This window comes from Euleptes europaea, chromosome 1 (assembly GCF_029931775.1).
Source record: "Euleptes europaea isolate rEulEur1 chromosome 1, rEulEur1.hap1, whole genome shotgun sequence".
NCBI lineage: Eukaryota > Metazoa > Chordata > Lepidosauria > Squamata > Sphaerodactylidae > Euleptes > Euleptes europaea.
Window position 1 is genome coordinate 171404832 of NC_079312.1, and position 22848 is coordinate 171427679.

Consider the following 22848-nt stretch of genomic DNA (forward strand, 5'->3'; position numbering starts at 1 on the left):
CCGGGGATTGTACCTGGGACCTTCTGCATGCCAAGCAGATGCTCTACCATTGTGCCACAGCCCCTCCCCTATCTGGAGCCCCTCCCCCTATCTGGAGGATGGGCAACCCTACTTTACACAGAGCAGTTCAAGCTGCCTTCAGGGTTGACTGCCAGGATCACTCTGAAGCTTAGCCTCAGCAAGGGAAAGATTATTTATGACATCATCAAGCACATGTCAGCAGTCTCTTGTGACCTCACAGCTGGGAGGCGGGGCAAGCTATGCACAAGGCAAGCTATCCATTCAGCCTGAAGCCAGGCTTCACTAGATCCACTCAGCATAAGGGAGCCTTGGCTGGAGAATTATGAGACCCCGTTTGAGGGCCCTGTGCAGAAAAGACCCCGTCCCACACCACCAGACATGTAATCTCACCATGAGCCAGGACTCCTTCGTCCATCAGCACCTGGCAGAGGCCAAGGGCCTGGCTGCGCGTCTGCACCGAGAGTCCCGCGCTGAGCAGCGCGTCCACCAGCTCCTTCCCAGAACAGCACTGCCTGGGAGAAACGAGAGAGAAGAGGAAGGGTTGAGACCTGGGTGAGTCAATTCCGAATTTCAAAGGCGAGTGACTACCAGAAAATACAATAGAGAGGAACTAAAAAGCCCTCGTCTTTCAAAAGACTATTTCCCCGGCTTTTTAGATGAACCTTTAAACCACTTAGAGCACAGTAACGGTGTGGGATTTGCTCTTCTTAAGACACCTGATCCGGCAGGCCAGATTGCAGGCTTGCCTGCCCATTTAACTGAGAAGTTCAGGAGGTTTTTCAAAGGACAAAGAAAGACACTCTGTGTTCTATTGCTAGCTGCTGAGAAAAGACATGCGCAATGACCCTCTTCGCATATGTGCCTCTTGTGTGTGTCTGCTTGTGCAGAAAGGGCGGTATTCATCTGGGAGTGAATTTGATATGCACATGTCTAACTATCAGAAGAAGTGTCTGAAGAAGTGAGCTGTGGCTCACGAAAGCTCATACCCTGCCAGAAATGTAAGTCTTTACGGTGCTACTGGACTCTTTCTCTTTTCTACTGCTAGTGGCAGACTAACACGGCTACCCATCGTGATCGATGTCTAACTATGTGCAAGATGAAGAATGCAGGTTAATGTATACCTCTCTTGGTGCATCCAAGAGGCTGTTTCACAAGGTGCAAACCTGATGATTCTGTTGACTCCTGGACTAATAAAAGTGTCCCCTACCTGTGGCACCAGAACGAATGAGGCCAAGTGAACACATACACATGAATACATATGAAGCTTTCTTATACTTAATTAGGCCATCAGTTCATCACAGTTTGGGTTGTCTACTAAGACTGCCAAAAGCTCGCCAGGTTCTCCGGCAGAAGTCTTTCATGTCACCTGCTGCTAGATTTTTTGGTCTTTTGTGCCTACTGTTTCCCTCGGGGTCACCCCTCCCACGACTTCATGTCTTTGTTTTGATTATGCATACCGTTTCCAACCATCAGGGGTCGCCTCGCTGTCCCCCTGCATTTCCCCGCATTTTGCCTGCCTTTTCAGGGGCCTGTTTTATCCTGAATTTGATAATGCGGGCAAAACGCGGGGAAATGCAAGGGGAGAGCGAGGCGACCCCTGACAATCGGAAACGACATGCATAATCACCACAAAGGCTCAAAGTCATCAGAGGGGTGATGGCAAGGGAAACAGCCGTGCATAAAAGGCCTTTAACTGGAGATGCCGGGGATTGAACCTAGGACTGCATGCCAAGCAGATGCTCTGCCACTGAGTCACAGCCCCATCCCAATGCAAATGCCTACAGAACCCTGTATTCCCATATGGTCTCCCATCCAAGTACTAACCAGACCTTACCCTACTTAGCTTCTGAGATCAGACAATATCAGGTGTGTTTAGGGTGGTATGGCCATAGTCAAGTTAGAGACAGATTTTTTTTTTACTAAAGCCCAGGAAAAGCATAATATTCTTCCAAAAAGAGTTATTTCTAGCAATGTGCAAAGGGGGGAGTAATTGAACACCTGCTGTGCATACAGAAGGTACTCTTGCTAGCTTCTCTGTCAGTTCCAGGATCTCGGGTGTTAAGAATGGCTCTTCTCTGCCCGAGACCCTGAAAAGCCATCCTCAGTGGATGGATTAAAGATGCAACTCTATAAGACAGAGACCTACATTGACCCCACAAAGTTCACAAGCTGCATAGAAATGGAACCTCTTGAAATCCCTCCATCATTTTTCTGAGGAAGAACTGCTTTTCTCCCTTTGAATTTCAATTTAGGGAAAGCCTGAAGATGGAGAAACCTTACCAGCTTTCTAGAAATTTTTGGCTTCCCTTGAAATCCTTTAGACCGGCGGTTCCCAAACCTTTTGAGTCACGGAGCACTTTTCAAGAGAGAAATTCGTCACGGAGCACTAATTTTCACCTAGCACCTATATACTAACCGAATAACAGTAGTATTTGTCTTTCCAATCTCTTCACAGAGCACTAGGGAATGTTGGAGCACAGTTTGGGAACCGCCGCTTTAGACGGTCCATTTGTGGAGGAACATGTTATTTTGAGTGGGGCAAAATTTCCGCGGCAACTTCAGCTGCATCGCCAGCCAAACAGCAAAGAAAAGAAAATGGGCCCACACAGATTGCTTGTAGCTCGCCGACACTAATCTCTCACTACAGAGGCCAGGCGAGGCCGATACGCACCTGTAAAGCCTGAGGTGGTGCTTATGATCACGGACCAGGTCTGGGAACGTGATGACTAAGTGTGCACCAAGGAGCCTCCCCGCCTTCTGAATTTTGTTCGATGACACCTGGGAAACAGGAATGAAAGAACAGCTTTACTGTTACACTCGATAGATACCTTGTTATCCTCACAACCACGGGTGGGTCACTGTGATCATACTGCAGAAGGCAGCAAGACTAGAACTATTTATGCGGGGTTGTTTCCCACGCGGTGACCCCAACGACTGCTCCGGCGCTTCATTTTGATTATGCATGCCTTGCCCGATAGAGTTAATTAACGGATTGAAATTAAATCAAAAGAGTTTCCATCTAGACATTAGGAAGATTTTTCTAACAGAGCGGTTCCTCAGTGGAACAGGCTTCCTCAAGTTGTGGTAAGTGCTCCTTCCCTGGAGAAGAAGCGGTTAGATGGCCATCTGTCAGCAATACTGATTCTATGACCTTAGGCAGTTTGTGAGAGGGAGGGCATCTTGGCCATCTTCTGGGCATGGAGCAGGGGTCGCTAGGGGTGTGGGGGGGAGGTACTTGTGAATTTCCTGCATTGTACAGGGGGTTGGACTAGATGACCCTGGTGGTCCCTTCCAACTCTATGATTCTATGTCGCCTCGCTTTCCCTGCACATTTTCGTGTGTTTTGCCGTGTTTTCCAGATGCTGTTTTAGCGAGAAACATGTGGAGAGAGTGAGGCGACCTCTGACGCTCGGGAAAGGGATGCATAATCAAAACGAAGCGCTGGTGCAGTTGGTGGGGGAGACCATGGGGAAACAGCCCAGCATAAATGGCTGATGTCTTGCATAAGCCCTCCTGGTAAATTCACTCTAGTAATGAGAAGAAAGGAACTGGGCATTTCCCAATTTGCAGATCAGTCTAACTTAGTCCGTAGCACCAGAAAGACAAAGGGAGCAATCCTAAGCAGCACTACACAGAAGTAACCTCCATTTTAGCAAAGGGGGCTTACTCCCAGGTAAGCTTTCTTAGAATTGTGGCAAAGCAGTGCGGCGACTCCCTTTGTGGAACCTAGGGCGAAAACGCACGGTCGCTTTATTCTCCTTTAATCCCGGTTTTAGCCGGGTTCGAACGCACATTAGGCGAAACGCATGCGTTCAATCCTGGTTGAATCCTGGCTGAAACAGGGATTAAAAGAGGATAAAGCGACCATGCGTTTTCGCCCCTACTCTGTCGTGCTAGATAAATAACTATGCATTTGGCAGCAGAGTAACCCGACTGTGGTTAACTACGTAAATTATGCAGATTTGGAGGCATTGCATCGATGGCTTTATATTTCATTTATTTATCTATTTATTTATTTATTTATTTATTTATTTATTCAATTTGAACCCCACTGGGAGTACAAAGAAGAACCCCGAGGTATGTTTACCTGCTTCAGGTCATGGCTGGACACCAAGGCTGATTCGCTGTCCGGAAGAGGGGTCTGGAAGAGAAAAGAACAAGAAAACCCCTTTAGTTGGTTTACAAAATGAGGAAGGAACTGTCTTTTGCATTCACCCAGCGCAATACAGCACCACAACAGCATCCGTCAGGCAAAGGAAACGGCTCTGTGAAGAAAGGATCTGCAGTTAAGTTTGGGGATCTAGAGGCATCAGACTGACCGGATGGTATAAGTGAGACCAAACGCCAACACTGTCTGATCAGACATCTATTTTTATTCCACCCTTCCTCCAAGGAGCTCAAGGTACCATACAGGGTCCCCCCCCCTTTGTCATTTTATCTTCACAACACCCCTGCGAGACAGGTTAGTTGAGAGAGAGAATGACTAGCTCAAGGTCACCCAGTGAGCGTCATGACCACAGATTTGAACACAGCTCTTTTGAGTCCTGACAATACTGTGACAGCTATGCCATACCTCTTGCATTGCCTAGGTGAGTTATGCAGTCGAGTGGTATCAAGTCACCCAGTTGTTCCTACCAGGCCTGGCCCCAATGAGTCCTCTGAGAGAACAACCCTAGAAATGGCCCTGCCCCCTTCTTTTGCCTTTACTGACAAAAATTAAGCCTCAAATGCTGTGGTTGCCTAGCAGCTGCTAATGAGGAACACTGTTTCTTAAAGCTACAGGTGCTCCTAGCAGCAGCCACTGAGTAACACTGCTTCTTAAAGCTACAGGTGCTCCTTTTATCATTTTGGGGTTTTTTTAAACCCCTAATTTTTTTTTTTTTTTTTTAGATTTCAGATTTTTCTGCAAACCTGGGGTGATTTGCAGGTTTGTATAAAAATCTGTCTTGCTCGTTCACAGTTCCAGTCACTGGATTTAAGCATCCTCAGATTTGGCCAATGATGATCATACTTCTTGAGAAGAAAACAGGGCAGTTTATAAACACAGAACCAGCCCTACCATGAGGTAAAGTGAGGCAGCCATCCTGGATGATGGATGGCAAGGGGGGAGGGCTACTTGGATTTCCTGCACGAAATTACCCTGAAATTTGTTGGGTAGAGAACCAGCGTGGTGCAATGCTTAAGAACAATGGTTTGGAGCGGTGGACTCTAATCTGGAGAACCGGGTTCGATTCCCCACTCCTCCACATGAGTGGCGGAGGCTAATCTGGTGAACCCGATTTGTTTCCCCACTCCTACAATAAAGTCAGCTGGGTGACCTTGGGCTAGTCACACTCTCAGCCCCACCTACCTCACAGGGTGTCTGTTGTGGGGAGAGGGAGGGAAGGTGATTGTAAGACAGTTTGATTCTCCCTTAAGTGGTACAGAAAGTCGGCATTCAAAACCAACTCTTCTTCTTCTTCCTCTTCCTCCTTTGAGCTAGTCACTTTCTCTCAACCTAACCTGCCTCACAGGGCTGTTGTGAGGAAATCTGAGAATGGAGAACTCTGAACTCTTTGGAGGACGGGTGGAATAAAACATACTGGACAGGCAGATACCAGTATCGCCTGAGGCCAGAAGCCCTTTCCTAGAGTGGAACCAGATTTACTACAAATAACCTTCTAGGAAACTGCCAGTCTCTCTGCCCCACCCCACCCAACTCACATCCCAGTTCAGCACTGCTAAGCATGTCCTTGAGTGGACTGTTATGGTATTTCAAGGGCTATCACAAGAGGTCCCATGGAAGTTTTTTCACCTTTGAGTGGTTTAGTAAAAACAGAAAGAGAAAGAGAGAGAGAGAGAGAGAGAGAGAGAGAGAGATCAGCCATAATGAATTATATTAGCCCTGTGGCTCAGAGTGGTAAGCTGCAGTACTGCAGTCAAAAGCTCTGCTCATGACCTGAGTTCGATCCCGACGGAAGTCAGTTTCAGGAAGCCGGCTCAAGGTGGACTCAGCCTTCCGTCCTTCCAAGGTCGGTAAAACGAGGACCCAGCTTGCTGGGGGTAAAGGGAAGATGACTGGGGAAGGCACTGGCAAACCACCCCGTAAACAAAGTCTGCCTAGTAAATGTCAGGAGGTGACGTCACCCTATGGGTCAGGAATGACCCGGTACTTGCACAGGGGATCTTTATCTTTATGAATTAATGACTTCCAGAAAGTCCTATCCTTAACAGACTTGATTAGGTCTTGCAAATTGGGGGTGTGTGTGGCTTCCTTCATAGAGTCGATCCATGGTAGTGGGTGGATTGCTTTCAGATTTGCTCCCCCAGCCTTCTCTGAACCCCAGAGAAGGCTGGTGGGATGGATCTGAAAGATTCTAGTTTTATCAGTATTTTTCAGGTTCGGGTTTATGAATTCGTAACTTTTTGGAAAATCTGAGCTTTCTGGATTTCCAAAAAATTTCCGGGTTTGATAAACCCAACAGATACCGGGGGGGGGGGGATGGTGCATGCCCCCATTCACCCCTCATACTATTCCAGTAAAGAGATCTCCATTTTCACAGAAGTAGCATTTGGGGAGGGATTTGAGACAGCAGCATGAGGGGGAAAGCAAGGAAGGTCCCCTCTGCTGACGGAATTACCATCTGTCGGTGGAAATGTTTTGCAGGACCCGTAATTACTATAATTTAAACCGAAATCCAAATTACCCTAGTGCCCAGTCTGCCTGCCAATTGTCGAAGGGGAACTTTTCCAGGCCCGTCTTAATGGTTCATTGTTTTCAATTCCCCTCAGATTAAAGGGCTCCAGCTGCATGTAGCTCTGGGGAGCTTTGTGGCGGCTGAGGAATCAAGCCTCCCCAGCCTTCTGCTGGTTTTACTGGTAGGGTTGCCAGCCTCCAGGTACGAGCTAGAGATCTCCTGCTATTACAACTGATCTCCAGCTGACACGGTTCAGTTCACCTGGAGAAAATGGCAGCTTTGGCAACAGGATTCTATGGCAGGGGTCTGCAAACTGTGGCTCCCGAGCCGCATGCGGCTCTTTGGCCCGTTGAGTGCGGCTCTGCTCTCGGAGCCCCTGCTCTCGCGCCCGCTCGCGCCGGCAGCCGGGCTGTGGAGCTGGCGCGCCTGAGAGAAAGAGAGAGAGAGAGAGAGAGAGAGAGCAGGCAAGCGAACGCGCTGTCTCTCCCCCTCCCCTCTAGCTGCGCGATTGCTGGGCGGACGGCTCGGCGGTTCCTGCCCCCATCGCCCGCCTATCAGCTGTTGGGCGGGGCGGGCTTCCTTTGGTAGACCTGGCCTCCGGCTGAGTCCCATTGGGAGGCCATGTCTACCCACTGGCTTTCTTGGCGGTAGACCTGGACTCCAAGGAGGGGGGAAAAGTCCCCCTTCAGAGGCCAGGTCTACCAATTGGCTTCTATGGGTCTCCGGAGGCCAGGTCTACTGCCAAGAAAGCCAGTGGGTAGACCTGGCCTCCCAATGGGACTCAGCCGGAGGCCAGGTCTACCAATAGGCTTTTATGGCGGTAGACCAGACCTCCAGACGAGGACTCCAGATGGGGAGGGGGAAATGGCAGGGACTTACAATTTAATTTTTATCAATAAATAAGATCACTATTAAGTATGATATCAAGTTTTATTCAGTGTACCTATAGTTTAATTAAGACTTAAAACTTTAATTAAAGTTTATTAAGTTAATAAACAGTGTACCTACCTATATAGTTTAAGTTTAAGAAATTTGGCTCTCAAAAGAAATCTCAATCGTTGTACTGTTGATATTTGGCTCTTTTGACTAATGAGTTTGCCGACCCCTTCTCTATGGCAGAGAGTTCCCCCCCTCTCCAAACCCCACCCTCCTCGAGCTTCCCCCCGCCAAAAAAAAAAAGAAACGCCCCAAGTATTTCCCAACCAGGAGCTGCCTTCCAACTTGGGTTGCCAGGTCCCTCTTCACCAGTTAGTACCTGGAGGTTGGCAACCCTACTTTCAACTTGCCAGGAACTTCTCACGCCTGTGTCGGCAACATCTTTTCAGATGCCCATCTCAATGTTTACTGCAGTTATTCTAGGCTCGAGTCCAGACGCTGAAAATAGGTTTTCAGGAATAATCAACCCTTAGCTGGCCAGAGCTGAAAGCCGAAGCCAGCCTTTATAGGCCGGAAAGGACAGGAAGCGGCAGGCCACAGGCTGTGTTCTTCCCAGAAATGTCCTCTCCGGACGCTCTCCTCTCCCTCCCAAGGTCCCTTGCCAGCTTGCCGAGGAGGCGTCTCTCTTCCCCAGCCGAGGAGCGCAAACAGCTTCCCTGCCCCTGTGGTGTGTTTGCACGGCAAACATCACTAACGCGGCCTGCTGCCAGAAGCAATCAAAACCGCCTCGGGCCCGGGCTCGGTTCATAAGTGAAAGGGCCTCAGGGTTAGCCGGGGACTAGACAGGTGTGCCCCAGATTTGACACAGGCCTGGTCATGTCGACTGGCTTGCCGTCCAGAGATCAGATTAGCACATGCTAAGCCTAGGTGGGGCATAGAGCACCCCAGCCCTTCCCCATGGCAACGTTCTTGGATTGCAGAAGCTAAATGGCTCAGCCTCCAATCCTGCAAATTAACACCCCCCCCCCCCGGTCCACAGGATCCATAAGTTGGGTTGCCAACCTCCAGGTAGTGCAAAAACAGCACTGTGGCCAATCCAAATGCAATGCAAGCAATGTCTAAACCCTCTGTATTACTGTCATAAAAGACACTCATAAGGACAAATATATAGGGTTGCCAGGTCCCTTTTCGCCACCAGCTAGAGGTTTTCAGGGCGGAGCCTGAGGAGGGCGGGGTTTGGGGAAGGACTTCAATGTCATAAAGACCAATTGCCAAAACGACCATTTTTCTCCAGGTGAACTGATCTCTATTGGCTGGAGATCAGTTGTAATAGCAGGAGATCTCCAGTTAGTACCTTGTGGTTGGCAACCCTACAAATGTAGGTATAATGAAAATTATATACATATACAAAGACACAATCCCTCATACAACATATTCAATAAATCCAATAGTCTCACCACGTTAAAGTTGCTGAAATTGATCACTATTGGCTTTTAAAAAAAAAAATTATTAGTTTTTTTATATACAAAGTGGGAAAGAAAAGAGGGTTCAGGGACAATTGTAATGTTATACAAGGTTAATATTAGGAACGGGTCCACACCATTTTCATCATTTCATTATAATCATTATAATCATACTTCATTGTCTCCCACAATCTAATATCTACCATTCTAGATCTTCTTTAATCAGTATTCTATATCATAATCAGTAAAAACTTAACCATTATATTAACATCTTATTTCTTTATCTACTTCTAACTAAAGTCCCAACATCTTCACTATTGGCTTATTTGATGTTTGAATGAGTGCATTATCTACTCTATGTTTGTGGTATTCTTTGTATTATGCTGATATTTATTTTATGCCTTTGAGAACTGGTTATTCCTTAGGAGTGTGAAGTAATTGCACATGTCTTTTGAGACTATTGGATTTATTGGATATATTGAATGAGGGGTTGTATCTTTGTATATGTGTATAATTTTCATTATAGCTATATCTGAGTCCTTATGAGTGTTTTTTATGACAGTACTACAGAGGATTTAGACATTGCTTGCATTGTATTCTGGTTGGCCCCAGTGCTGTTTTTGTTTTTGCATAGCCAAGGTCAGCATGATTTTTGTCTTTGTTCACCTCCAGGTAGTGGCTGGAGATCTCCCGCTATTACATCTCATCTCCAGGCAATAGAGATCAGTTCACCTGGAGAAAAGGGCTGCCTTGGAAGGTGGGGTCTATGATATGATACCCCATTGAAGTCCCTCTCCTCCCCAAACCTCACCCTCCCCAGGCTCCACCCCCCAAATCTCCAGGTATTTCCCAACCTGGAACTGGCAACACTAAGGTGGTGGCCGGAGATCTCCCGCTATTAGAATTGATCTCAGAGATCAGTTCACCCCTCCCCTTGAAGCTATTTGCCAGTGCACTAGCAAGATAATAATGCTGGAATACCACCAGGCTACTCATTTGGTCAGTTTCATAGGGCGTGTGGGTCAGTTTCAGGTAGAACAATTGAGAGAACGCTGAAATAATCACAAATGCCCTATGCAGCTGAATGAAAGGTGGACTCTATGGCATTATATCCCACTGAAGTCCCTCCCCGCCCCAAACCCCACCCTCTTTAGGCTCCTCCCCACAAATCTCCCTGTATTTCCCAACCCAGAACTGGCAACCCAAGTTATAAAACAAATCCGTGGTGGCTAGATGCAGAGAATTGCAAACCAAAGCAAAATACAAGGAATTGAGCCCCTCCGTTCCTATGGTCATCATCATCATCATTACCTGTATTAGGAATTTATATCAGTATACAATAAACAGAATTACAAAATCGGTTAAAACAGATTACATTAAAAAGACACTACTTAGAAGTACGTACAAACTGCTCACAAATCCTTTGTGCAGACAGGAGAAAACTAGCTACTTGTTGGGTAACGGTAGGGTTTCTATCAGATAAAATGTACATCACTGACTGCTGATCTGAAAGATTCTGTTCACTAGGCAGTAGGGGTTTAATATAAGTATTCCTCGGCCTCATGTAAAGCTGGCAGTACAACAGCACATGAGTTAAGTGTTCAGGATCCCCAGTCTTACATGGACAATACCTATCAATAAAAGGGATTCCTTTGTATCTTCCTTGTAGGATAGCTGAGGGAAGAATGTTAAGTCTAGTGAGCATGAAAGCTCTGCGAATGTCCGGTGACTCCAAATGCGTCAAGTAGTTCCTAGGTTCCTTCCTCCCCTCCCCTCCCCCAAAGCCTTTGAGCCATTCAGGGTTCTCCCCTATCTGCCCTCCACCTTCACATTTAAGCAATGGGAACAGACGGGAGAAAAGAGTTGTCAGCTGGCATAATGGGGTTGTCCAGACCATTCTCTATTTTGGCTGTAAAATGGCCACTCGGTTCAGATCAAACGAAAGAATCTCGCTGCAGGGCTGGCGGGGGCTGGTGACACATTTCAAAAAAATACACCCCAGCCAATTACAAAGCAGAGTTTTCAGAGTTTTCGGGGGCTCACACGGGGTTCAGAAGCTCCGCATTTTCGCTGGAGACGCTTAATTGATCTCAAGGTACTCCTGGAATTTCTTCGGGGCAAAAAGCCCCTGTATTATACTGTTTGAGAATTTGTCTGCAAATACTGTGCAGTTAGAGAACAGCAGATCCAGTGGAAACAGACCATGCATAAAAAGGCCGCTGATGCAGTGGGAATACCTTGTGTTGTGGCTCACTGTCAGAGGCCATGCAACGGAAAGGAACAAAATATACGGTCAAAGCTAAAACCAGATAATAATCAGGCCGCTGCAACCTTTTCAGTCCACTGCCCCAAACCATGCAACAGAGTCCTGGAAAAGAACTAAAAGCTGCCTAATCTGCACTATCAGAAGGTATTACGTCAGCTGGGCAGGAGTGCCAGGCCTTCGTGCCAGGGACCTTCTGCCACCTCCTGCTTTGCCGAGATAATGCTGAAAAGGTAAGCGGATTAGCCCAGGAGCATAGGTGAGTCAAACTCTCTAAACCGAGGCACCCTCCGACCAGCCCTTTCCAAAGCATTTGAGCACTTTGATGCTGCCCTGTGCCCAGGGCTGATGCCAGGCTTTTTTGCGCCCTTGGCAAGGCAAACAACTTGCACCCCCATTGCAAACCTATTTTCAAAAACAAATATCTTGTAGAAAAAGTATCCCCCACCTACGTTAGACTAAGCTTCTCGGCCTTTTGGCTAAGATCGAGTATAGTTAGACTAAGCCATTCACATTGTAATCGGAGCACATAATTTAGGGACTGATATTTGCACTGCGGATGAGCCTGCTCCTGTTTGAGACGGAGACGAGTTGCATTAGTTACAACACAGTTGCTGCCGGGTATTTGAAGAAGAAGAATTGGTTTTTATTCCCCAATTTTCTCTACCGAAAGGGGTCTCAAACGGGCTTACAATTGCCTTCCCTTCCACTCCCCACAACAGACACCTTGTGAGGTAGGTGGGGCTGAGAGAGTTCGGAGAGAACTGTGACTGGCCCAAGGTCACCCAGCTGACCTCATGTGTAGGAGTGGGGAAACCAACCCAGTTCACCAGATTAGAGTCTGTCGTTCATGTGGAGGAGTGGGGAATCGAACCCGGTTCTCCAGATTAGAGTCCGCCGCTCATGTGGAGGAGTGGGGAATCGAACCCGGTTCTCCAGATTAGGGTCCGCCGCTCATGTGGAGGAGTGGGGAATCGAATCGGGAGGTGGGGGGCATTACCAGAGCAATGGTGTGGAGACCTTTATACTTGTAGAAGATTTAGGTCACTGGTTTAGGGAGACCAGGGAAAGTCCAGTCCCAGGAAGGATATTATTCCCCCTGTTAAGTCCGTGTGTACATACATAACATCCCCTGGCCTGAACCAACCTGCAAGCGTGCCGCTCTTCTTTCCTTGTTGACAACGATCTTACAAGCTCATATTCTTGGGATCAGTCCCACCTTTTCCAAATAGCAGTAGCGTAAGTCCGCATTAGCAAGCATTTCACTTCTGTTATTGTTTGCTACCACTTCGGCAGAGTCAAAATTGCCGATTTATTGTGACTCATTTAATTGCTTTACACACTGCCTTCCAGCCAAGATTCCCCCCCACATCCCCACCCAAGGCAGCTCGTAACAATTTTTTAAAACAACCTAAAGCTAGTTCAAAAACAACCCAGGGACACAATAAAAACACAGTTTGAAAAAGGACCATGACAGTCAAGTCAGACATTCTGGGAGAAAAATCAGCCTCTCTTCCATAATATTTAGCATTGAATAAGGGCGCCTGAAAGGTGCTGTGTGTCTGTCCCTCCACTGAATGCAAATTGTGGGTCTGTAAGCCTCAATTCACCTCAGGTCCATGTGGGATTGAAAAGAGGTTTAACCCTTCAGCCACTGCTTGGTTTCAGTAATCAAAACTAAATCCCCCCCTTTGCTACTAGTATTTTACAGTTGCAAAAAAAATACATCTCTTTTACACAAACATCTCCCCCTCCCTTAAACTGCTAATAACAAAGACGGGAGTCCTGTTTCAATTAGTAAAACTGAGTAAAAGCTAGAGAGAGCCCCTGTGGTGTAGTGGTTAGAGTGTTGGACTGCCCTCTGGGAGACGCAGGTTCGAATCTGCACTCTGCCAAGGAAGCTTGCTGGGTGACTTTGAGCCAGTCCCCTGCTCTAAGCCTAACCTACTTCACAGGGTTGTTGTGAGGATAAAAGGGAGGAGAATGATGATAAAGCACTTTGAAACCCCTTGGGGAGAAAGACAGGGTATAAATGAAGTAAAATAAATAAAATAAAGAAGAAGAGTTGGTTTTTATATGCCGACTTTATCTTTTAAGGTGAATCAAGCCGCTTACAATCTCCTTCCCCTCCCCACACAGTGACCTTGTTAGGTAGGTGGGGCTGAGAGAGTTCAGAGAGAACTGTGACTGGCCCAAGGACACCCAACAGGGTGCATGTGGAGGAGTGGGGGAAACCAACCCCGTTCACCAGATTAGAGTCCATCTCTCTTAACCACTACACCACACTGGCTCTTAATATAGGGTTAGGAGGAGGCCCTGAGGAAAAGGAAGCTACAAGACAGGTGCACGATCTTTGTGTTGTGTCTCCTTGGAAAACAGCCTACTATATGCCAAGATTTGTCCCGTTCTAAAACCTTCCCCATTGTCACCCACAAACACACTGTGAAAAGAGTAATTAACTATTTTAATATCAAACTGGTGTTGGCCAGGTATGACCCTTACAGTAGCTGGAGGACGTCTCAAAGATTCTAGCAGTAAAGCACCGGTAAACTACACTCATCTACTGAGAGTGAAATCCTCGACAGAGTTACACTCTTCTAACCCATTGACTTCAACGGATTTAGAAGGGTTCAACTCTACTTAGGATCATTGTACTTCCGGTTTTCTGCTTTCCAGCTGTCTCTTGCAGGCTTCAGGAGGCCAATCCATCCAGAAATCTTGCCATCCAAGAAAGTGACCCAATATGAAAAAGAGAGATTCCAATGGAGATGGAAACCATTTTTTTTCCAAAGTTTGGTATGGCCCAGGCTAGCCCAATCTCATCAGATATCAGAAGCTAAGCAGGGTCAGCCCTGGTTAGGGTTGCCAGGTCCCTCTTCGCCGCCGGCGGGAGCTTTTTGGGGCGGAGCCTGAGAAGGGAGAGGTTTGGGGAGGGGAGGGACTTCAATGTCATAGAGTCCAATGGCCCAAGCGGCCAGGTGAACTGATCCCTATTGACTGGAGATCAGTTGTAATAGCAGGAGATCTCCAGCTAGTACCTGGAGGTTGGCAACCCTAGCCCTGGTTAGAACTTGGAGGAGAGGATCACCAAGGAAGTCCAGGGTCGCCACACAGAGGCAGGCAATGGCAAACCACCTTTGCTCACCCCTTGCCTTGAAAAACCTACGGGGTCGCTGTAAGCTGACTGCAACTTGACCACACTTTCCACCACTACCACCACCACAATATAAGACAAGAGTATGTCTCCGGCAGTGGCAGTGGTTCAGGGCTGTTTAGCTTGGAAAAAAGGCAGTTAAGGGGAGACGTAGGAGCCCCGTGGCACAGAGTGGTAAGCTGCAGTACTGCTGTCCAAGCTTCTGCTCACGACCTGAGTTCGATCCCGACAGAAGTCGGTTTCAGGTAGCCGGCTCAAGGTTGACTCAGCCTTCCATCCTTCCGAGGTCGGTAAAATGAGTACCCAACTTTCTGGGGGTAAAGGGAAGATGACTGGGGAAGGCACTGGCAAACCACCCCGTAAACAACGTCTGCCTAGGAAACGTAGGGATGTGACGTCACCCCATGGGTCAGGAATGACCCGGTGCTTGCACAGGGGACCTTTATCTTTTTTTAAGGGGAGACATGGTAGAGGTCTATAAAATTATGCATGGTATGGAGAGAGCTTTTCTCCCTCTCTCATAATACCAGAATGTGGGATCATCTGCTGGAGCTGGAGGGTGACAGTTTCAAAACAGATAAAAGGAAGTATTTCTTCACACAACTCATAGTTAAATTGTGGAACTCCCTGCCCCAGGATGTGGTGATAGCTGCCAACTTGGAAGGCTTGAAGAGTGGACTGGACACGTTCATGGAGGAGAGGGCTATCTATGGCTACTAGTCAAAATGAATACTAGTCATGATGCATACCTCTTCTCTCCAGGATCAGAGAAGCATGCCCATTATATTAGGTGCTGAGGAACTAGGGCTGTCAATTCGGTTCGGCCCGAACTGAAAATCAGCCGAATTTCCCTTGATTCGGCGGTTTTTAGTTCGGGAGGAACCGAACTCAAAACTGGCGGGCAACCGGGGGGGGCAAATTCAGCAAGTTCGGGAGTTCGCGAATACATTCGGCCAATTCGGGGCCATCAGTAAGCAGCATAACCTTCAGTAAGCAGCATTCTCCTCCCCCGGCCAATCGGTGGCCAAGCTGGGTCTTCTTCTGGCCAATCAGTCAGGATTGAGTACTGGAGGAATCAGCTGATGTGCGGCCGGCCGGGGAAAGAGATAGAGAGAGGGAAATCCTCATGTGTGTGTGAGGGGGTGCTTGTGCACATTCGCTCCTTTCCGTGGCTGCAGGGGGTGCATTTTTGGGGGTACAGACCCCAAACTTTCAGGGGATATTCAGACAAGATTTCTTAAGAGACCACCCAAGTTTTGTAAACATTGGGTCAGGGGGTCCCGAGATATGGGCTCCCCCCCTTTTTCTTTCCATGGCTGCAGAGGGCGCATTTGTGGGTGTGCCAACCCCAAACTTTCAGCGGAGCATCAGACAAGGCTTCTTAAGATACCCCCCAAGTTTTGTAAACATTGGGTCAGGGGGTCCCGAGATATGGGCTCCACCCCTTTTTCCTCTCCCCCCTTTTCCATTTTCATGGCTGCAGGGGGCGCTTTTTTGGGGGTGCAGCCCCCAAACTTTTATCATAGCTTCAGACAATCCCTCTTAAGAGACCACCCAAGTTTTGTAAAGATGGGTTCAGTGGGGGCTGAAATATCGGCTCCCCCCCTTTTCTCTTTCCGTGGCTGCAGGGGGCGCATTTTTGGGTGTGCCGACCCCAAACTTTCAGCGGAGCTTCAGACAAGGCTTTTTAAGAGACCACCCAAGTTTTGTAAACATTGGGTCAGGGGCCCCCGAGATATGGGCTTTCCCCTTTTCCCTATTGGGATGAATGGATCACCCTCGAGAGATGCATACATATGGATCTCATATTGGATATAAATGGAATCATATTGGATTACCCAGCCTCCCAGCCCCTCCTGCTGGAACAGAAGACAGCCACAGTAAGACCCCTTTGGGGGCTTTAATCTATAATTTTTCTTTTCTGTGTGTGTGTGGGGGGGGAAAGCAGAGTCTGTGTGTGTGTGTGTGGGGAGGGAGCAGTTTCTGTGGGGGGGGGGAAGCCAAAGGGGGCTTTTGCCGGTTCTGCCTGGGGTGTGTGTTCCCTCTCCAGTCTCTCTCTCCCTGGTTTGAGGGGGGGCTTCATTTTTATTCTTCAGGTTTTTCCTCATTCATAAGATCAGTTAGGTTATTTTGATGCTTGCTCAAAACTGGTTTTCAAATGGTGACTTAAAGAATGCATCTGCCTGGTCCCAAGTCCAATGCAAAAGGAGAAATTCCACCCCCACCTGCTCATTATGCATAGCTAGCTGCCTCTGTCCCTTTCCATGGTATGCAAACTCCCAGGTGTCAGGTGTTGCTTTGCACTGTTGCGTGCTTGTGTTGCTTTGCAGTTGTATTGTTTTGCAAAATTCTTCAACCTGCCCCGCCCTTTGCATGTTTGCAAAGGTGTTGCTTTTCAGTTGTGTTGCTTTGCAGAGTTCTTAGCACCTGCCCCGCCCTTGCTCTCATCAGCTGTTTGTCGGGGCTGGGAGCTTTGTGCGTGGGCGGCAAGCTCTGCTGAGAGATGCACATTAAGGGTGGGGGGGACCCCTTTCAGGGCCCATATCTCAGCCCCCCCTGACCCAATCTTTACAAAACTTGGGGAGTCTTTCAATATACGTCCTTTGAAGCTCTGCTGAAAGTTTGGGACCTCTAAGCCCAAAAATGCCCCCCCCAGAGCCGTGGAAAAGCGCGATTGTGTTTTTAATGGCTTTATTCGGCCGAATTTTTTTTCCGAACTTTGAATTCCCGCCGAATTGAATGGATCCGAAGTGGGGGAGTTCGGACTTCGGCACGTACCGAACTCACAAGGGCCAAATTCGGCCGAATCCGAACTGTACCGATTGATTTTTTTTTGACAGCCCTATGAGGAACACAGACAGGATAAATGCTGCTGCAGTCGTCTTGTTTGTGAGCTTCCTAGAGGCACCTGGTTGGCCACTGTGTGAACAGACTGCTGGACTTGATGGACCTTGGTCTGATCCAGCAGGGCCTTTCTGATGTTCTTATGTTTCAAATATCAGGCTACGCCCCATAAAAAAAAAGACTGAAAACCGGGCTATTTCGGGAAGCGTCAGAAGTTCCCTCCTTGCTGCCGCACTCTAGAAAGATATATAAGATTTAATCTGCAGTCAGGAACGCAAGATACCCTGATAGGGCGAAGGGCAGGGGGACTCTGGCCTGAAGGAGACCAGTCTAGCTCATTTCCGAACCAGACTGTTATAAAAGGCTGGCAAGATGGTCAACAGTTTATTCATTCAGGACTGTCCCCAAAGAGGTGACATTTGTTTTCCAGGCAAGTGGTTAGTTGTGGCCAAATTTGTCTGGCTGCTGACTTCGGCAGGAGGAACCACAGCCTTGGTTGTGGAGCACGTGCTTCGCGAGCAGAAGGGTCTCGATTCTATCCCCAGCCTCTCCAGCTAAAAGGATCTCCACGGCCATTTATGCAGGGTCGATTTTGATGCTTGCTCAAAGCTCCTTTTTAAAAACCAACCTTTAAAATGCCTATTCACAGTCCTGGTGCAAGAGGGGAAAGTCAAACAAATTCCACCCACACTTGCCTGCTCCTTCGTTCCTTCATTTGCATATCCATTAGCAATCGTTATTTGCATAGCTAACTTGCGGCTGTGATTCTTCGTGCTTCCTTGGGTGGATGCTTTGAGGCGGGGACTGGGCAAATTTAAAAAGGCCCCGTTAAAGGGGCACTTAAGAAATGCGAAGCAGATATGAGCCAGTTTCGCAGTGACTTCTGGAATGACGGTTCAGCATGAAGAATTCAAAAAAATATGAGCGGCACTTCAGCCTGGAATGTGCTGCTAATTACCAAGCATAAACTGCCTAACAGTAGTTAAATTTGGAACTCCCTGCCCCAGGATGTGGTGATGGCTGCCAACTTGGAAGCCTTGAAGAGGGGAGTGGACATGTTCACTGAGGAGAGGGGTATTCATGGCTACTAGTCAAAATGGATACTAGTCATGATGCATACCTATTCTCTCCAAGATCAGAGGAGTGTGCCTGTTATATTAGGTGCTTTGGAGCACACGCAGGACAATGCTGCTGCAGTCGTTTTGTTTGTGGGCTTCCTAGAGGCACCTAGAGTTGGTTTTTATATGCCGACTTTCTCTACCACTTAAGGAAGAATCAAACCGGCTAACAATCACCTTCCACTCCCTTCCCCACAACAGACACCCTGTGAGGTAGGTGGGGCTGACAGAGCTCTAAGACAGCTGAGACTAGCCCAAGGTCACCCAGCTGGCTTCATATGTAGGAGTGGGGAAACCAACCTCGTTCACCAGATTAGCGACCGCTGCTCATGTGGAGGAGTGAGGAATCAAACCCGGTTCTCCAGATTAGAGTCCACTGCTCCAAACCACTGCTGTTAACCACTGCACCACGCTGGCTCCCAGTCAGGTAGAGAAAGGTAGAGAAAGTCAGCATATAAAACCAACTCTTCTTCTCCTTGGCTCTAACCATTCAACTTTGATTTCATAATATTGACAGGTTCAGTTCAATAGGTCCAGTCCCAGCATTCTCGTTGGGATTCCCCATCCTTCCCTTATCTGCCTCACGTCGCGCCCTCTCGGTTTCGGAATTGCTATTCCAGTCGCCTTCTCCGTGTTTCAGCTGTCAAAACGCCAGCCGCTTCCGAAGCAGGGTTGTCACTTCCACGTTTTCCTGCCTACAGACCCAGGGGCCGGAGAGTCTGCCTGTCGCCAGAAATCCGGTTGACCTGGGCAGCTGTCCAAGACCCGGGGCTTGCCGTTTTCCTCCTGACTCTTTCGGGCTACCGCTGTTCCCAGAGGCCATCGCCCTTCCTGAGACCAAAGAGAACAGCCAGGAATGCCCCCGGGGAGCCTTCTTTCTCTTGAATTTTTTTTGGGTTGTTGTTTTGTTTTGTTGAGTAAAGAGAATTGAACTGCTGGCAAAGGCAATGGAAGGGGGCTGTCAGCTTGGAACAATTCTCTAGAGCTCCGGGCCCTCAGCATCTGCCCGGCCACACATTTGATGTCAATTTGAACCCTGGCCCAGTTTTTTTTTAAAACGGAGACAAAAAAACAGCGATTGGCGCAAGGGAAAAATAGAGCCAGCTTGGTGCAGTGGTTAAGAGCGGTGGTTTGGAGCGGTGGACTCTGATCCGGAGAACCGGGTTCGATTCCCCACTCCTCCACATGAGCGGCGGAGGCTCATCTGGTGAACTGGGTTGGTTTCGCCACTCCTACACTCGAAGCCAGCTGGGTGACCTTGGGCTAGTCACAGCTGTCTTAGAGCTCTCTCAGACCCACCTACCTCGCAGGGTGGCTGTTGTGGGGAGGGGGAGGGAAGGTGATTGCAAGCCAGTTTTGATTCTGCCTTAAGTGGTAGAGAAAGTTGGCATATAAAAACCAACTCTAACAACAAGAACAACAACAATAATAATAATATTCCCCCTATGCATTTCACATATGCTTCCTCAGGGGGATCTTTCTTAAGTCAAACGTCCCAAGCAAGCAATGAAACAATCACAAAGTTAAGAAAGAGCCCTCTGAAGGAGCATATGTGAAACCCGTAGAGACAATTAATTTAGTAAATATTTTTCCCTTGCACCAAGTGTGTTTTCTTCTCTCTGTTTGGTTTGGTGCGGCCCTCCTTTCTTTTGTTTGTACAATTTTTTTTAAAAAAAAATGCTTAGCATTTGTACAGCGCTTTCAAACCCAGTGTGTCGTATAAGGCCGCTTTGCTATAATTAGGGTTGCCAACCTCCAGGTACTAGCTGGAGATCATCTGCCATTACAACTTATTTCCAGCTGATAGAGATCAGTTCACCTGGAGAAAATGGCCATTTTGGCAATTGGACTCTACGGCATTGAAGTCCCTCTCCTTCCCAAACCCCGCCCTCCTCAGGCTCCCCCCCCCAAAAAAAAACTCCCACCGATGGTGAAGAGGGACCTGGCAACCCTAGCTATAATCCTCCGAACAACCCTGTCAAGTAGATTCGTATTATTATCCCAGTATTGCTGGTGGGGAGCCTCAGAGAGGGTTGCCAACTCTGGGTTGAGAAATTCCTGGAGATTTGGGGTATGGAACCTAGGGAGAGCAAGGATTGGGGAGGGCAGGGGACCTCAGCAGGGCGCAATGCCATAGAGTCCATCTTCCCATGCAGCCTTGTTCTCCAAGGGAACTGTTCTCTGTAGTCAGGAGATCAGTTGTAATTCTGGGAGATCTCCAGGCCTCACCTGGAAATTAGCAACCCAGAGAGAGAAAGAGAAGCGTGCCGAAAGCCACGGGATGAATGAATGGCAAAGCAAACCAGAAACAGCATGCAAGAACAATATGATATAAATACAAATATATTAAAGTGACAAGTGAAAAGGTGAAATAAGCAAAAATACAAACAGAACAAAATGCACAAATATATACAACAAAAAATTCCCAGCCTAGACAATTCAAACAATTGTCAGAAACTGATATAATATAACAAGTTCAAAGGTAAGTTATTCAGATCACAGAGCTTGAAAATGCTAGTTCTATATAATCTTGCATTTCTCTTTTGCAGGAAGAAGTAGACAGAAGGCTTGGGAACAAACATCAAGAATTAATCCATAGCGTCATTGATAGGACATGTTGTCTAGATCATGTGACCACGTTTCGCTATGGGCTTCATCAGCTATGCAATCAAAAAAAGAGGAAATAGAATGCACCTAATAGGTATCATTTCATAACGGACCAGACTGGTTCCTCACAATTAATGGCAAAGCTGAAATCCAAACAAGGATTTTCTGATTCATCGCTGAGGGCCAGAACAGAAAGAACACGGGAGATCCACAATCAGTCTTTTGGCAGATTTCAAAAGGTCGGTAACTGCCATGCAGAGCTATCAGGGCTGTAATGAAGGAAGGATTTAACCCTTCCACAGGGATCCATCAAAACGCACACGCTCACACAAACCGTTGTTATAAGCCCCAGTTCCCATTTTCCAAGGGTTGCCAACCTCCAGGTAGTAGCTGGAGATCTCCTGCTATTACAACTGATATAGATCAGTTCCCCTGGAGAAAATGGCCGCTTTGGCCATTGGACTCTATGGCATTGAAGTCCGTCCCTTCCCCAAACCCTGCCCTCCTCAGGCGCCACCCCAAAAACCTCCTGCTGGTGGCAAAGAGGGACCTGGCAACCCTAGGCAGGACTCTATGGCATTGTACCCCACTGAGGTCCCTGTCCTCCCCAGGCTCCATCCCCAAATCTCCAAGAGTTTTCCAACCTGGATCTGGCAACTCTACCCCCCCCTTCCCCTGCAGGTGCCCAGGGGGGACCTGGCAACCCTATTGGCAACCCTACCTGCAGTTAGGGTTGCCAGGTCCCCCCCTCAATCACCGGCAAGGGATGGGGGAGTATGGTTGCCAGATCCAAGTTGGGAAACTCCTGGAGCTCGGGCTATACCACGCTCCCTTCCCTCCCGAGCAGGGAAATGTGTGTAAAGTGCTGTCAAGTCGCAGCCGACTTACGGCGACCCCTTTTGGGGTTTTCATGGCAAGAGACTAACAGAGGTGGTTTGCCAGTGCCTTCCTCTGCACAGCAACCCTGGTATTCCTTGGTGGTCTCCCATCCAAATACTAACCAGGGCCGACCCTGCTTAGCTTCTGAGATCTGACGAGATCAGGCTAGCCTGGGCCACCCAGGTCAGGGCGAGCAGGGAAATAGCAGGTGAGAAAAAAGGGTTATTGCTCAATCTTCTCGTAAGGGAAGGAAGAACAATCTTGAGCTTTCTTAGTTTGCCTAGAAAGTAATTGTTTCTCTGTGAGATAGGAGAAGAGACTCGCGCAATTATTTCGCTCTGATCATGTGCCAGCTACAGGATCTGGAGTTCAATAGCCCAAAGGACACATCGACGCCTGCAGCATTTGTTGATTCACGGTTTGTGTACACACAGCCACTCACACCTGTGTACGATTGTCACTTGTTACTATCTGCTCGTTGGGTTGGGTCCAAACAGCTTTTCCGCTGCGGAGAAGAGAGGGGGGTGGTGGTGGTCCCTTTTGACCTCCCAAAAAGGCTACCCTAGGGGTCACAGGGCCTGCATGGGCAAATACCATGTGCAGCGGAAAGTATAGTAAGGGAAATGTGCAACAAGCTGGATGCACCCAACGCACTGTTAAGAGATATATACGGCGTTAATTGTATATTACAGATGGCTCTTGACACATATGCATAACACAATGAATTCTTCACCGGTGTAATATAGGGACAATTGTACTGACCTACCTTGCAGAGGCGTTGTAAAGATTACTGAAATAATATGTGAAATCATTTGCACGGTCTAAAAGCTCTGGATGAATGCAAGGTATTATTTAAGGCGTCCCAGGTAGGAATTTTGTAATTAAGCCAGTAGGGTGTAAAGAAAAGCTGAGAGCCAACTAAGAGTGTCAGACAAAGATCTGGGAG

The 22848-nt window shown here is 47.9% G+C and overlaps 1 protein-coding gene and 1 pseudogene across 1 annotated transcript in view; both read right to left on the reverse strand.

The window, feature by feature from the left end:
• RAPGEF3 (Rap guanine nucleotide exchange factor 3) overlaps positions 1 to 22848 on the reverse strand; it is a 61107-nt gene that overhangs the window by 34404 nt on the left and 3855 nt on the right. The window contains exons 3-5 of the mRNA XM_056849539.1: positions 4109 to 4162; positions 2693 to 2799; positions 412 to 533 (exon numbers count right to left, since the gene is read on the reverse strand). Coding sequence (XP_056705517.1) covers positions 412 to 533; positions 2693 to 2799; positions 4109 to 4162 — 283 coding nt within the window. The remainder of the gene's footprint in view (positions 1 to 411; positions 534 to 2692; positions 2800 to 4108; positions 4163 to 22848) is intronic.
• LOC130493604 (5S ribosomal RNA) lies at positions 1797 to 1915 on the reverse strand (annotated as a pseudogene).